Here is a 15,448-nt window from a genome sequence, read left to right as displayed (position 1 = left end):
CCGAGTTGAAACCCTGACCAGGTCCTCAGCAAGTCCAGGAAGTCCAGGAAGTCCAGTAGGTCCAGGTAGCTCGGCAACTGCAGGGTCCCCGGAGGTCCTCCAGGCCCGGAAGACCGACGACGACTGAGTACATGAAGCTCTGTGAGCTCCTTATCTGGACTTCGAGGAACGATGTCTCCCGATCAAAACAAGGTCGACGGTTAATTACAATTGCGAAATCCAACGAATTCTTCGGCAAAAATGGATTTTCTGCTAAAATATACGTTCCATTGGCTATTGCTATGACAAATAATGTTAACAACATTTACCCTAACCGCCCAGTAGAAATTATTATTAACTTTGATCGATAGAACTTGAGATATCAAGCAATTAGTAACATTTGATCTTGAATTTGCAAATGATTTTCTACGCCGAATGAATTCTCTTTTATTCTCAATGTTTAATTGTTCGATACATTAATGTTAATGCTTATACATATCATCTAGTATTATTTATAATGAATAAATACATTTTAGTGGAACTTGGTGTAAATGAATAGTTGCAGGAATATTTGGAGAAATATGAGTGACATACTTGTTTCTCCCCCTTAGTTACTAAGATCGACGAAGTATACGATAGAACCACGGTACTCTATGAAACACTTTTTGGCAGGCACAGGCACTGACTCTACAATCGCATTGCACACGATTACAGAAGCACTTCCTGTTTTTAAACGTCCTTCAGTTTCTGAAAAAGTCTTCTAGGTAACGGGTATATCTAAATGGAATCCTGTTAAAAGGCCTCCCACATGGTCCAGTAATCGATGAAATTTATGCGCGAATTGAGAAATCACGAGACAATATGAACTATGACGTGCACACACTTCACTGAACCGATGAATTTCTCAGCGCTAGACAAAATTTTATTTCCCAATGCGGGTTTCAAAAGTAACTCGACTTGCAGTTGCATCCATGCACACCACGACACTCGTGCATCATGCAACCTTCTGCGAGTCTTTTAAGAATTAGATTTTACTGTAAATTTTAGTGTTGGCCATAAACTAATACTCGTAGCCAGTAATATCCAATTATTATTACTTCAAAAGTGCATTAGAATCTTGCGGGAATGTCAGTAACAGCGTGAATTTTTAATACTTTTCGGCGTACGATACGTGAAAAGGTTCTACTACACGCAAAGTACTAATAAACAATGTCATCTTGCAACTTATAGCTTGCATGGGCTTTGAAGAAATACCATTTTTGTGCTTCATAGTGTCTTGATCCCTGAAATGGATTTTCGGAGAAAAATCCGCGTGAGTCGTTGACAAACCGAGCCAAAGCATAGCGTAGCAAAAGCCTACCTGTGCCAAACTCTCTCTCTAAACGAGTCACACGTATACAAGTACGCAAACACCTTTCAGCCTTTCAACACATGTCAGAGTAGTTGCTGAGTTGAACGCTGTTCATGCGCAGATGCCACTACATTCAGACCTCAAATTATGGGTCGGTAATACAGTTTGGGTGGCGACACGAACATCTATAAGGTGATAGGTCTATGCTGTACCTCGTCTGTGTTGAAACCAATTATGGCGAGGTAAGAGATACTTTTTACCGTGGGTCGGTGATAAGGATAAAGAATGCGATCGTATTTGGATCGATTTCGTTTATTTAGTAATTGAAAAGTAATTTAGTATGCAATTCTTCATTTGCAGTGTTTTCATTTTTCTTAGCAGGGGCAGTTATTTTTCATGTCTATTAACTTTACCGACCTGTATGAATCGGTGGAATATGGTTCTCAGAGTTACCGTTTTTAAACATACAGTGCGCAACACAAGTCACAGTCCTTTCACGAAGTTGTTACTTCAGAGGTGGCACCAGGGGGGCCAAGCTTCCCTCTTACGAAAGTTGAAGCAGAGTTTGTAGCGCCTCCTACCAATGAGGTGCGTACTAAACTGTGAATGTGTGAATTGGTGTGAATCGGGACGTATGTGTATGTGTATACGTGTAATGTACCGTTTACTTTAAAACCTGTCCACGGATCGTCGCGCCAGCGACACGTATGCAGCAGATAGAAGGATAAACATTGAAATTGAATATTTCTTCTTTTCTTAGGAAAAGAAAATATATTCAATTGCTTTGTATATCCTTCTATCTGCTGCATACGCGTCACTGACGCGACAATCCATGGTCAGACGGCCTTAGAAAGGGTAAACCAGGGAAAGTGAGGACACTTCCTCGTGTCTGCGCCAAACATTTCTAAATGACGACGGTCGTCATGGTAACATTTCACCAACGTCGAAAGGTTGTGTGTCGTGCTCACTGATACACGTAGGTATGTGTGTGTGATGTACCTAGCGCCTCCTACCAATACGGTGCTAACTAAACGGGAAAACTTCAGCCAAACAAAGACGGCTTGGTCCCCCTGGTCTGTCCTTGTCGAATGACGCCTCTTATTATATCTCCTCTTTGTCCATGCTGTGAACAGCTATGAACCTTGGTTTTGACACTTGCGAATTGATTCAGGGAAACAAAATGGCCGACGGTGGTAAAATTGAATTCGAATCTGACGAAGAATCGTACGAATATGAAGGTGAAGATGATTCCGAAATAAGCGAGACGCAGGAATTGGATTGGGAATACAGTACAGAATATTCTTCTATAGCTAGGAAACCAGACGATGGAACTATATCTCAAAATATTTTGGAATTTTTGTATCCTTCGTAAAAGGGAAAATAATTCTGTGCCTCTGCCCGCTTTATGCCGTATAATTTCTTAACGTTGTTTCACAGCCACTCTTACGCGTACGATTGTCAAAGATATTTCAATCTCTGCGTAGTTGATGCGGACACCGTTGTCTTTGCTTCGGGTAATTTAATTCACTGCCTGAATGTAGCGGAAGATAAGATTTGGTTCAAAAGAGGCTCTAGGGGTGGTGGCATTGGCCACATATCTGTGTGTACACGTATTCTTAAATTAATATAAATAGATGCATGATGAATCACATTTAACAAAACATTTTTATATAACAAAAATTAAGTCCGCAATAATTCCTTTGCAGAAAAACCCTGCCGCCAACCAAATCGCTGTTGGAGAGAATGGAGTAGAACCCCGAATAATTATTTATAAATGGCCCTATATGAGAATTACGACTATTTTGAAAGGAGGGACAACTAAACGCTATTCCCATCTAACGTATAGGTAAACAGATTTATAATAAATAATTATCAACGTTCTATACCAGCGAAGCCCCGGTGGGTGGTCCGAGGAGGCTAGCATCCATAGCGTCTTCTACGTGCTGCGTGGAAGGGGCTGCTCAAAGCGAATGAAGCAGCGGACATGCAACGGATAGGGAAAATTCTAGTAGCATACCCTTAGGCCCTAAAGGTGAAGTGCCATGGCGCGTGGCTCGTCGGCTTGGCTCGCCCAGCTTTTGCGAGACGGCTTGGCAAGCCCGAGTCAGTGAGCCACGCGCCGTGCAACTTCACCTTAACCTGGCGGGAGGCGCACCCCATGCTGTAACACAGGTTGTCGCTACCGGGTAAAAAAACACGGTTTCAGAATATTTTTTTTTTAACTTTGCAATTTTTCTGTTAAAGTACAGTGTTTTAAGAATCAAAGAAAATTTATGAAATATCTTAAAATCTTTATTAAAGTTCTTTAAAAAATTGTAACAAAAACTCAAACAGTCTTCATATTTTCGTAACTAGCGCCTCTGTGGTAAATTTTACCCAGTAGCGTCTCCCGCCGAGTTAAGGGTGGGTTGCGCCTTGTTGAGCCGAAAAATAGGTAACTATTTGTGAATTTTTCGTACCAAAACGGGCCAACAAATTGATTTGAGGTTTGGCAGGCTGCTTTACTGTATCTTGAACTATCGTTCTGAATTTTTGTGTGACAGTGAAGAAAAAAACACGGCAGATACAAAAAGAGCGTTGAAAAATAATCGGGTGGTCCTGGCGTGGACGAAAAGTACTGTAAGGTTTATCCGAAACACAAAGAAGAAAAGAGATTCTTAATCTATATGAATGTGGATATCGGTGGTAGTAGATTTATTGCCGTATCTGTTACCGTTCCTTTTTTATTTAAAGAAGTTTTCCCGATCTTGAGGCAAAACCTTTCTGAGACTCAAATCAGGGCGCTTCATCTTCTTCAAAAGGCTGCCATTTTAACATTTTTTTATTTTTCTTAATGCATCTACTACCACCGATAGCCACATTCATATAGATTAAGAATCTCTTTTTCTTTTTGTGTTTCGGATAACCCTTACAGTACTTTTCGTCAACGCCAAGACCTTCCGATTATTTTACAACGCTCTTTTTGTATCTGCGATGTTTTTTTTTTCACTGTCACACAAAAATTCAGAACAATAGTTTAAGATACAATAAAACAGCCTGCCAAACTTCAAATTAATTTGTCGAACCGTTTTCGTACAAAAAATTCATAAAGAATTACCTATTTTTCGGCTCAACAAGGCGCAATCCCCCCTTAAGGGTACGAGCCTACACCCACATTACTAGAGTTTTCCCTATCCGTTGCATGTCCGCCGCTTCGTTGGCTTCGAGCACCACCTTACACGCAGCACGCAGAAGACTATGGATGCTAGCGTCCCCGGACCACCCACCTGGGCTTCGCTGCTCTATACCCTGAAAATAAAATTATCTTTCTTAATTATAGCCCTGACGGTTTGTTACTGGCGTCGCAGGGTGGTGAACCTGATTATTACATCTCTCTTTGGAACTGGAAAAAGTCGAACATCATTTTGCAATGCCAGTCCCACGTTCACGATGTGCATAATGTAACTTTTTCTAAACATCTTCCTGGGCAATTAACGTCCAGTGGACTGGGGCATATTAAATTTTGGAAAATGTCCGATACTTTCACCGGATTGAAGCTGCAAGGTGAAATCGGTAAATTCGGGAATACGGAGATCTCTGATATTATAGCGATTCGCCCTATGCCGAATGAAACGGTAAGGAGACATGATATTCTATCCGCAAGAGGGTGAAATTTCGTACAATTTCTGTGTTTATAATTTAGGTGGTTTCTGGCTGCGAATGGGGGAATATACTTTTATGGGATGAAAGTTTAATCAAACTTGAAGCGTGTAGGAAAGGTAGACAAGCGATGCACGCCGGTTATATCACTCAATTCGAATATTACACCGAGGAGCTTATATCAGTTGGTAAAGATACGATCGATAACAGCGGAAAGAAAATCCAGAATAAATTTGCGTAACGTCGCGTTGTTGATGTTGTAGGATCGGACGGATGGGTACGGTTTTGGTTCCACGAGACGATAGATCAGGCCGATCTTTCTAGCGAAGAACAATTCCTAGAGATACAACCAATTTATGAGTTTCACATTACAGAGGGAGAGGGGGATTCTAAGGAAACTGCGATGCTTATGTGTATCCAGAAACAAGAGCCGAATGACGCGGACAAAACAATTTGGTATGCCCAGGTAAACGCAACGTATCTTAAAAATATAATACAACGGTTTGAAGACATACTTAGGACGGAATGGAATGCAGGATGGAAATGGAGGACTGTGGTTACTCGATCTCTGTACTAATAAAAGAGAACCGCAACATAAAAAATTTTTTACATGCCACGCTGGTCCAATAGTTGATATGGATGCAGCCGTGTGGGGACCTTTTGTCGCGACGCTAGATAAAAGTGGCCGATTGCATGTTTACGATTACATTGCGAAGAAATTAATTGTCGTTCACAAGTTTCACGATGTCGGAAGCCAGGTGATTTGGATTCCATGCAAGGTGAATAATTCTCTCCGTCTTTTTGAGTAATCGGAAGACATATTACAAAGTAAGGATGTTTAGATTGAGGAAACGGGCTCGACACTCGTGTGTGCCTTTGAGAGCGGTATTATCCGAATGATAACAATAGTTGTAAAGACGGCCAGTGCGGAAAATAATATTCTGGGGAATTATACGAGGCTGATTCAAGTATTGAAACCTCATACCGCGGCAATTACCGTAATGTGCTTGAATGTTCCTTCCAGGTACGGTTGGCGTGGGTTTGAATAATCGCGTTGTTATTAATAAACTTAATTTGTTTTCAGATTATTGATCACGGGTAGCAAAGATGGTACTATTTTCGCATTTCACGTTCACTCTACAAATACCTATCCTAACATTGTGCCTATTGGTTTTGTGAGAGTTCCGTCGCCTGTTACTTGTATGACATGGAATCCGGAGGAAGTAAATACACGCGTTACATGCAGTACTGTTTTAACGATACATGGCAGAAGCAACTATTTCGATTTAATTTAAACAGGAGGCAACTTTGCTAATTGGGTGTTCGAAAGGAGATTGCGTAGAAGTACGTTTACCCACGGTGCCGCAATCGTACACAACAACATCTTACGAGCTTGCCAAGTGTGATCCTGTGGCATTTAAATTTGAATCGGTGAAGTCGTCTATACAGAGAGAAATTGTAGAAAAGAAATATGAGAAAGAGAAAGGCGAAAGACTCGAGGAACGAAAGAAAGAAATGGAACAACTGAAAGCGGACAATCCTCACCTTCTAATTGACGAAGAAACGTACCTCAGTAATACCATGTTTTTAATTGCTTGCGAGTAGTTTGGTGGACATTTAAGATTTAGTATCGTGATTTTTATCTTTTTAGTGGCTTTCGAAGAGGAGGACGTAATCCTTCCGGACATCTACATTCCGGAAATTCCGAATGAGATTTTGGTGGCACGGTATGGTACCAACGGAAATATATGGCTATTAGTAGCTGGTTTCGATGCGGGATATATTTATGAGTATCCACGTCCACTATCTGGAAAAATTAAGGATAATAAACCAGTTAGGAGTAGAATAATTGAAGCTGCACAGGATACAGAGATTCAAAATTGTCTTTTCAAGTATGGAACTGGGTCATTCCACGCCAAATCGATCAATTTTCTCTCTCGATGTCTCGGATTTTTTTTTAACTTGAATATGTTGTAGTCCTCGTGGAATTAGGGAGGGTTTAAGTCATCATTTTGTCGATTTCGAGTCTGTTTTCTGGTCCGCTTACCTGATTCGGCGCGAACCGCCGTATTTACCACCCCACTGCGATGTTAATAGGAGCCGCACCACCCTGGAGATAGGCTTATTTTGTAGAAAAAACTTCAAGGAATATGATAGTACTTTTTTCCGATTTTTAAAATCGCGACCTCGAGCCCGAATTTGCAAAATAAAAATTTGTTTATAATTTTCAATATTGCAAAATTAATTTTTCGATCTGGAAAAATTGTATCTAGAAAGGCCGATCCTTTCACATTAAAATGCCGTAAGAATCAACTAAATCCGACAAATAGTTTCCGAGATAAAAATTCACAAGTACAACCCATTTTCACGAAAGTAGGCAAAAATCGCAAAATTCAAGGCCCTGTATTTTTTAAACAGGCTCGAAATCGACAAAATGATGACTTAAACCCTCCCTAATTCCACGAGGACTACAACATATGTATTCAAGTTTAAAAAAACTCCGAGACATCGAGGGAGAAAAGTGATCGATTTGGCGTGGAATGACCTAACTGAATATAATTTTGAAAAGGGAATAATATACATGAAAATAACATGCTACCTATTTTTGTTAGCAAAAACAAGATGTATTTATTTTTGACAACGCAGTATGGAGAACTTTATGTTTGTAAGATGAAGCACGAAGACCCCTTAGACTTCTCGGATTACTGGATCTTGCCTATACACGATTATTATAATGGACATATATCGAAAATTTTATTAAGTTACGATCAAAAGATATTGCTGACGTGCGGTCATGATGGGAACATATTTTCTTTCACGATTAACGATGATGCATCGTATGAAAGCATACGTATACCGGAAGCAAAGGATCCTTTACCTTTGGTGAGCTAATATTTTAATTGATATCTTCGAGCTAACTATCTTAGCTGAAATATTTCCGAGCTTAAAATATTTCTATAAATGTAGCCTAAAAATATCGAAGACATCGAGGATGCTGACTATCCAAGCTTAGAAGAAGTAATTACGAGAAAGGAACAAGATCGGATCGTTTCAGCCGCAGAGAAGAAAAAGAGAGAGATTTTAAAAGATATACGTATCTTGGCAGTGGAATACGTTAAAATTATGAATAGGTTTGTCACTGACTCCGTACGTTTTTTTTTTAAATGAAAACTTCTTTATGATTATATATATTTTTTTCGTTAAATTAGGAACAACAATCTTCTACCATCGCAACAAATATCACAGTTTGTGTTGGATCCCAGGATCGTGGAGGACTTGGAGCAATACTTGAAATCACAGATAGACTCGATGCAGGAAAAGTTGGAATTTCAAGTAGAGAAAAGTAAATTAGAATTGCAGAAGCTTATGGAGCATTTTATTGCACCAATTACATGCTTACCATTTACGATTTACGGTATATTGTAAGCACTTTATTACTCGAAATTATATTCGAAAGCTGTGTCTACTGAAGCATTATCTTTGAAACTAGAAATCAAGATAGAGGAGTTCATTCAGTAAGAGAATTACAACTGAATCTGGATAACATATCGAAACACATAACGATGATCAGGCATCTTGAAGAACAACGAAAAACAGGCAGGTATTTCTATTTCTTCTTTTACACATATTTTTATTACATCCTGTAATTTTAAATTGCCTCCGAAGAAATGGAATTGCAGCGAAAATCGAGCGACGATCATTTATTGGATATGGCGGCTTTGTATGTTCCTTCCATTACTAACGCTTTCGTGAACTTTTTGTATAGGGGAAATGACTTTACTTTAATTATAATTAGTTTATACTGTCTTTGTGTACGAACCACTGTTCAATTGCAGGGTAGTAGTGGAAAAAATTGAAGAAGAGAAAGAAGAAACAGAAGAAGTAGAAATGGAATATTTCGAAGGTCTTTTAGCTGAAGATTATAGCGATCTGTCGTCTGGTTTGGGATTGCAAATTAAGCAGATGTTATCAAAGTACAAAGAGCAGAAAACAAGATTGATAGAACGTAAAAAAGAAGTAAATGACTCATAATAGAAACAGATTTGATTTTCATGAAAGTATTGAATATCATATCACATTATACAGGGTGTCCCACTAAGGAGTGGACAGCGCGATATCTCTTAAAGTATTGTCGATAAAAATATAAAAAAAATAGGGAATTGCATGGTTCGAGGGGGCCCATTTATTAGCGCGAACGAATTTTGTTTCCGATTATTATTTTAAAAGATACGATGGTCAAGTTCGGTTTTTCAAATGGAACTATTTTTTTTGAAGACCTGAGTTGATAGTGCGTTCCAAGACAAATTCAATAAGCTTTAATGTATACACTTTATTTCCACTGGTTTTTAAGATATTGCGCTTGCAAATTTACTGATTTTCACTGCAAGAAACCCCTCTGAAATGGCAAAAACCGGGGGCGGTCTTACTGACGCCACGGGTTGCACTGCCTGTTGAAATGGATACTTACCTGCCAAAGGTCTACGCCAGAAATGGCAGGCCCAAAGGCTGGACAATTCTTTTTCGTCGGAAATGCTACTTAGGTAGGTACATCTGCGGTATCGAGAAGCGCATCGTTACTTTTATTTCGCACTTGCATCTACGCTTGGATGGCCGGTTCTTTTGGGAGGGATGCAAGTTGGATTGGTTCTGATACAATCTGCTCCCTATGGTTGAAATTTAGTCTAGCAACTTTCACTCCTCCTAACCTAACCAATCCAACTTGCATCCCTCCCAAAAGAACCGGCCATCCGAGCGTAGAAGCAAGTGCGAAATAAAAGTAACGATGCGCTTCTGGATACCGCAGATGTACCTACCTAAGTAGCATTTCTGACGGAAAAGAATTGTCCAGCTTTTGGGCCTGCGAACCCTGTCGTAGACCTTTGGCAGGTAGGTATCAGTTTCAACAGGCAATGCCACCCGTAGCGCCAGTAAGACCGACCCCGGTCCTTCCTATTCCAGAGGGTTTTCTTCCAGTGAAAATCAGTAATTTTGCAAGCGCAATATCTTAAAAACCAGTGGAAATAAAGTGTATACATTAAAGCTTATTGAATTTGTCTTGGAACGCACTATCAACTCAGGTCTTCAAAAAAAATAGTTCCATTTGAAAAACCGAACTTGACCATCGTATCTTTTAAAATAATAATCGAAAACAAAATTCGTTCGCGCTAATAAATGGGCCCCCTCGAACCATGCAATTCCCTATTTTTTTTATATTTTTATCGACAATACTTTAAGAGATATCGCGCTGTCCACTCCTTAGTGGGACACCCTGTAGAGCTGTTCGAGTACTCGGAAAAAGCGAGCCGGGATATATGTAACTCGGCTCGAATATTCGTTCGGATATGTGTGCGCAGACCTTTATACAGCCACCGAGCCGGGCCGTCCGTGCCGTGCCGAGCCTCTATGCCAGGCCTTCCCAAGTAGGGGAAAACCACTCCTGAAACATATGTTTCGGTTCTCCCTCCAACGCTACGCCTTCAGCTAAGGTGGGACGATTCCTACTACCCTTTCTCTGAGGAAACAGTAACGCCGCTAGGAAGCATGTTGAGGCGCTTTAGGGTGAAAGTACCAAATGTGTCAAGTTTTTATAGGAAATTTCATAACGACTTAAAAATAGTAGAAAAAATTAATTAAATTAAAAAAAAATATTACATACAACGATGCAATTATTACTGTATCGTTGTATGTAATACATTTTTGTAATTCTTTTTACGTCATTTTGCTCAAATGCTAGTTTAAATTTTCCTTTTTCCTACTATTTTTAAGTCATTATGAAATTTCCTATAAAAACTTGACACATTTGGTACTTTCACCCTAAAGCGCCCCAACATGCTTCCTAGCGGCGTTACTGTCTCCTCGGAGAAAGGGTAGTAAGAATCGTCCCACCATAGCAGAAGGCGTAGAATTGGAGGGAGAACCGAAACATGTGTTTCAGGAGTGGTTTTCCCCTACTTGGGAAGGCCCTGCTGAAACCGAGTCGCGGCTCGACTCGAATTTCGAGCTACTCGAACAGCTCTATCACATTATACTTTTTCAGTGGAAAGCAATTCATGATAGGAAGCCAAACTTAGCTAAAACTCGCTTAGAAGATACGGCTTTCCTTGAGAACACGAAAAAAACCATTGGTGAATTTAATTTAAAGATGAGTACAGGGTTCAATTTAACAACGAAAAAGATAACCGCCATATCAAAATATAAAGAACTGTTAGATTGTAGAAGCAAGGTACAATCTTAATATATAAAGCAGAAAGCTTCTATATGTTTGTGTGTTTGTCTGTCGCCTAAAAACTTTCGAACGATAAACTCTGGAATCACGAAATGTGCCTCAACTCACTATGCATGACTAATCCAGACAGATGTGACTATTTTCACGAAAAAAAAACTAAAAACAAAATTTTTTGTTTATAAAATCAGAATCTAAATTTCGGGCGAAGCCGAGTAGTAAAACTAGCTGTTTTATAACTCTTGTTGTGATACATAGTTGCCTCTGAAAATAAATTATATTTTACAGCTTCATCACCTACGAGAGACTTTTAATCTGAAATTGGCTGCTGTTAGATACGAAAAACAAAGATTACAGAAAGAAGTCATTGGGTTGACGGAAACTCTTAAAAGAATTCACACGGAAATTCCAGTAAAGAATATAAAACCTATACCAGAGCCACCGCAGTTGAATTTGGATATCGAATTTCCTGAACATAATCTCGAGGTCAGTTAAAAAATGATTTTAAAATAATTCGAATGTAATTACAAGAAAAAACTAATTTTTTTGGCAACATTATTCGTACAGATAGAGAAATATACGTCAATGTCACAAAAAGTGCAGGAAGTGAAACGACGAAGGCAATCAGTAATCATAGACAAACCATTAGATTCGTTTGATTTAGAATATGAAGTATTACTTTGCGACGACAAAACTGATCTTGGAGAGGAAATGGGAAGCCTCTCTACTCTCGTTTCGTCGTCGAAGATGAAGATAAGAGATCTTTTACCAGTGCAGAGTGATTTAATTCGAGCTCTAAATACAAGCGACTCTGTTCAAACAGCGTGGGAACGCGAAATGAAAAGCTCTCGTATATGGCGAAAAATATACGAGCAGGATTGTATTCTGCGATATATCGATTCCAGTTACAAAAATTTGGAGAAAGAATTAGACGAATTGGAGGAGTATAGAATTGACGTTGTATACCAGAGTGCTTACATGAATCTGAATATGTTAACGCTTTACGAAGAATTTATTATTCTAAGAAAATGCGAAGCAGCAGAACGCGCACTTGAGGAGAAAGTTAATCAGAAATCAAACGAAAGTGCCACAATGACGTTAAAAGTTATTATCATTATAATATTTTACATAACAATTAATTTGTATCGATATGTATAGAATGCTGTTTTAACAGATACAAGCCACAAATATTAAGATTGCCACGCGAGAAGAAGAAATTCGAAAATTGCATATCAAAATTAAAGACGTCGCTGCTGAATATGGCAAAGCTATAGCTGATAATAAATTTCATGATTTCCTTCAGAAAATATGTAGAAAGAAATACACAGCCACGAGAGAAAGAAATGGTGTTAAAAATACTCTTACCTTCGTAATTACGTATATACTTTCGTCGCTTAATTTCTGTCCATATTAACTTTAAGGAATTCCATTAAAATTCTAGGCTCCCTGGATTCAATTACACAATCATCAGAAACTAGTTCTGATGAAACGGGTAGCACTGACGATTCGGAAGCTGAACACATTTTATTCGACGAAAACATATGCCCGCCAGGGTGTGATCACAATTTGTATAATATGGCATTTTCGACGAGGGAAAAACGATACACGTACGAATTTCAAATCAGGGAGGAACAGAAGCAGATAGAGTTGTTGCAGAAGGAACTAGAGTTGGATACAAAAAGTTTGAGAATTATCGAAAGTGTCTTAGGGAAAAATCAGGAAGATCTAGAAGCTTTTATGGTATTTCAAGATATTTTACGTAGCCCTGTACAAAATGAGTTATTTCTTTCACTCTATTTGCTTTTTAATAGGTAGAAAAGCAAAAAAAATTAAATAACGTTGATGTAACAGTTATATTGAAGATTCATCAGTTGCAACATATATTAGATTCTGGATGCACCGCCGAAATTCCGAACTGCGTTGTATTTAACAAAAAGAAATTATCAAATTTATATGCAAGGGTGGGAGAACTACAAGCAGAAACACGCGACTTAAAAGAAAAACGCAAGTAAGTTAAAGGTAATATAAACTAATTTATTAGAACAAATATTTATCTCTTATCTCGTAGAAACGATGAGGCGCATCTTAAAAGAATAAAATTGGATTTGAAATACATGGAGACTCAAAATAAGAAGTTAGAAGAGGAGATTGAAACGAAAATGATACAAAAATTTGGTCGAAAACTATCTTTGATTAGCCTTTACGAAACTGTTTTGCAAAGATTGATTTACGACACCAAAACCGATGTGGGCAAAATTATGAAAAATTTTACTGACGAAATAAAATGTAAGTTAATACTTTATAGAATTAAACATGTTTGGGTAAAGGCATGCTCTAAGTCTGTTTGCTATGGTTTTTTTTTTGTAGCTGTAAAACGGAACTGCAATGAGGGGCTAGCTGTTTTAGAAAATTTGATTCACAGTAATACTGAAAAAGTAAGTCTGTTAACAGTGCTAGAAAAGGAAAAGTTTAAGCTCAGTAAAATGTTGAAACAAGTTTCATCTTCAAAGGTAAATACAACTTTCTATTATATTATAATTATAATATAGTTACTTATTATTACTTAAATCAGGCTTGAGAATTAAACGGTCGATTTTCAGAGGGTGCGTGGAACGCCTCAGGCCCGTACCATTTGAACCGCGCGTGGCGTTGGGGCGACATTGTATCAGTAGGTTTCCACCACGGTCTAATAGACAGGTGTTCCGGCTCCTTTTCAGAATGTGTGACTTTTTCGTCCTAGTTCTTCTGGCGGCCACTAGATTGGCGCTCAAGTAGAAAAGGCTGACTTTTTGCGAATAATACTACTAAAAGCTTACTACTACAATCACATAAACGCATGCGTACATGGATTTCTCATCACGATGCCTCTCGCGACGACCAGAAGAATCAAACAGAAATCGGCACACAAAATCGCTGGGGTAAAGGTGCTGACAAGGGAAGATCCCGAACCCAAAAATTCAAAAAATTCCGAAACCTTGTGAATATGTTGGGGATTTCCTCTTGATTACAACGCAATTTTTGTTTGCTGCCCAAATTCATTCGAAGGGGGTGAAATTAACCCCTGAAAAATCGTCTATTTTCCGATTTTGTGTTATAACTCGGGAACTGTAAGAGCTAGAAAAAAAGTTTCAAGATAAAAGTTACTTCTTTTAATTAGATCTATCATTTGGCAAAAAAAAATATTTTACAGTTCACGAATTATAACACAAAATCGGAAAATAACCGGATTTTCAGGGGTCAATTACACTCCCTTAGAGTGGATTTGGGCAGCAAACAAAAATTGCGTTATAATCAGGAGGAAATTCCCTACATATTCATAAAGTTTCAGAATTTTTTGAATTTCCGGGTTCGGGATGTTCCCTTGTGGAGTCGGAACACCTGTCTACTACACCATGTGGTTTCTACATCGTCCCAGAGAGCACGATTTTCGATGCGTGTTTGTTTTGTCAACGCGTGGTTCACGTGGTACGGGCCTGAGACGCTTCAATCACCTAAGCCGCCGCGGAGGCCAAGACTTATTTCCTAAGCCTGACTTAAATGTTACAAAATTTGATACTATCTCTTTTTAATTACAGGAAACCATGTTACAAATAGATCTTGAGCATAAGGCTGATATAGCTATGCTTGAAAGTATCGTTCGCAGTCAAATGCAACAAAAACATTTGCTTGAATATGATATAGAAAACCTTAAACCTGGACTGAGAAAGTTAGCTCCGATTTGTTTGAAGAAAAGTATGTCATAGAAGCAATTTATTTTTACGTTCAACAACCAAGTATTTATTTAATATATAACTTCGCTGATTTTTATTGTTTGTGAAAATAAAAGGAATATGATGTTCTCTAACTTTGTACATTTTTTCGAAGCTGATGTTGTTGCCTAAACTGGCGTTACCCGTGGAGTCGCTGAAACGCTCTGCTCGATATGTTAATGCACGGAGGTTTCGAAATGAAATACTATTACTAGGTTTAACTTTGTGTTTATTTCTGAGACTGATTCGAACCGTGGGCAAGAGAAAGTGGGCTCTGCTCTGAGGATCGTGAAAGCTACCCTTGAAGGAAATTTATAATTTCCTCGACAAATTCTGTTCGGAGTGATCTAACACTCCTAACAAATGATAAATGCAAGGACCATCTTAAGAGATTCGTGACTGAAACCAAAACTCGCGATTCGTCTCGGAGTCTGCTAATTGGTTTCCACTTTACTCTTCCTGTTTTCGAGCTCTGCCCGAAACCTTTCGCACGTATACCTCCTAATA

General features: G+C 38.7%; 1 protein-coding gene across 6 annotated transcripts; it reads left to right on the top strand.

The window, feature by feature from the left end:
- Positions 1 to 1,856: 1,856 nt before the first annotated feature.
- On the top strand, positions 1,857 to 15,036 carry LOC143368021 (cilia- and flagella-associated protein 44). 6 transcript variants are annotated; one of them, XM_076810330.1, is made up of 27 exons: positions 1,857 to 2,310; positions 2,502 to 2,689; positions 2,768 to 2,930; positions 3,037 to 3,176; positions 4,650 to 4,944; positions 5,013 to 5,157; positions 5,233 to 5,435; positions 5,506 to 5,748; positions 5,812 to 5,993; positions 6,054 to 6,192; positions 6,269 to 6,542; positions 6,621 to 6,861; positions 7,582 to 7,852; positions 7,937 to 8,100; positions 8,179 to 8,391; positions 8,460 to 8,566; positions 8,636 to 8,690; positions 8,806 to 8,986; positions 11,007 to 11,192; positions 11,481 to 11,678; positions 11,760 to 12,296; positions 12,367 to 12,538; positions 12,634 to 12,932; positions 13,004 to 13,200; positions 13,261 to 13,478; positions 13,560 to 13,702; positions 14,768 to 15,036. In XM_076810330.1, the coding sequence occupies exons 2-27, from the start codon at positions 2,511 to 2,513 to the stop codon at positions 14,933 to 14,935; spliced, it is 5,313 nt and encodes a 1,770-aa protein (XP_076666445.1). In that variant the 5' UTR covers positions 1,857 to 2,310; positions 2,502 to 2,510; the 3' UTR covers positions 14,936 to 15,036. The 6 variants fall into 6 exon arrangements, 5 of the variants coding, with proteins under 5 accessions (XP_076666445.1, XP_076666444.1, XP_076666447.1 ...); XM_076810329.1 differs by having other exon boundaries at positions 1,857 to 2,403; XM_076810332.1 differs by lacking the exon at positions 11,007 to 11,192 and having other exon boundaries at positions 1,857 to 2,403.
- The last annotated feature ends 412 nt before the right edge of the window (positions 15,037 to 15,448 follow it).

Source organism: Andrena cerasifolii, chromosome 4 (genome assembly GCF_050908995.1).
Source record: "Andrena cerasifolii isolate SP2316 chromosome 4, iyAndCera1_principal, whole genome shotgun sequence".
Lineage (NCBI taxonomy): Eukaryota > Metazoa > Arthropoda > Insecta > Hymenoptera > Andrenidae > Andrena > Andrena cerasifolii.
Note: the sequence above shows the minus strand (reverse complement) of the source record. Positions and strands in the feature narration are given on the sequence as shown.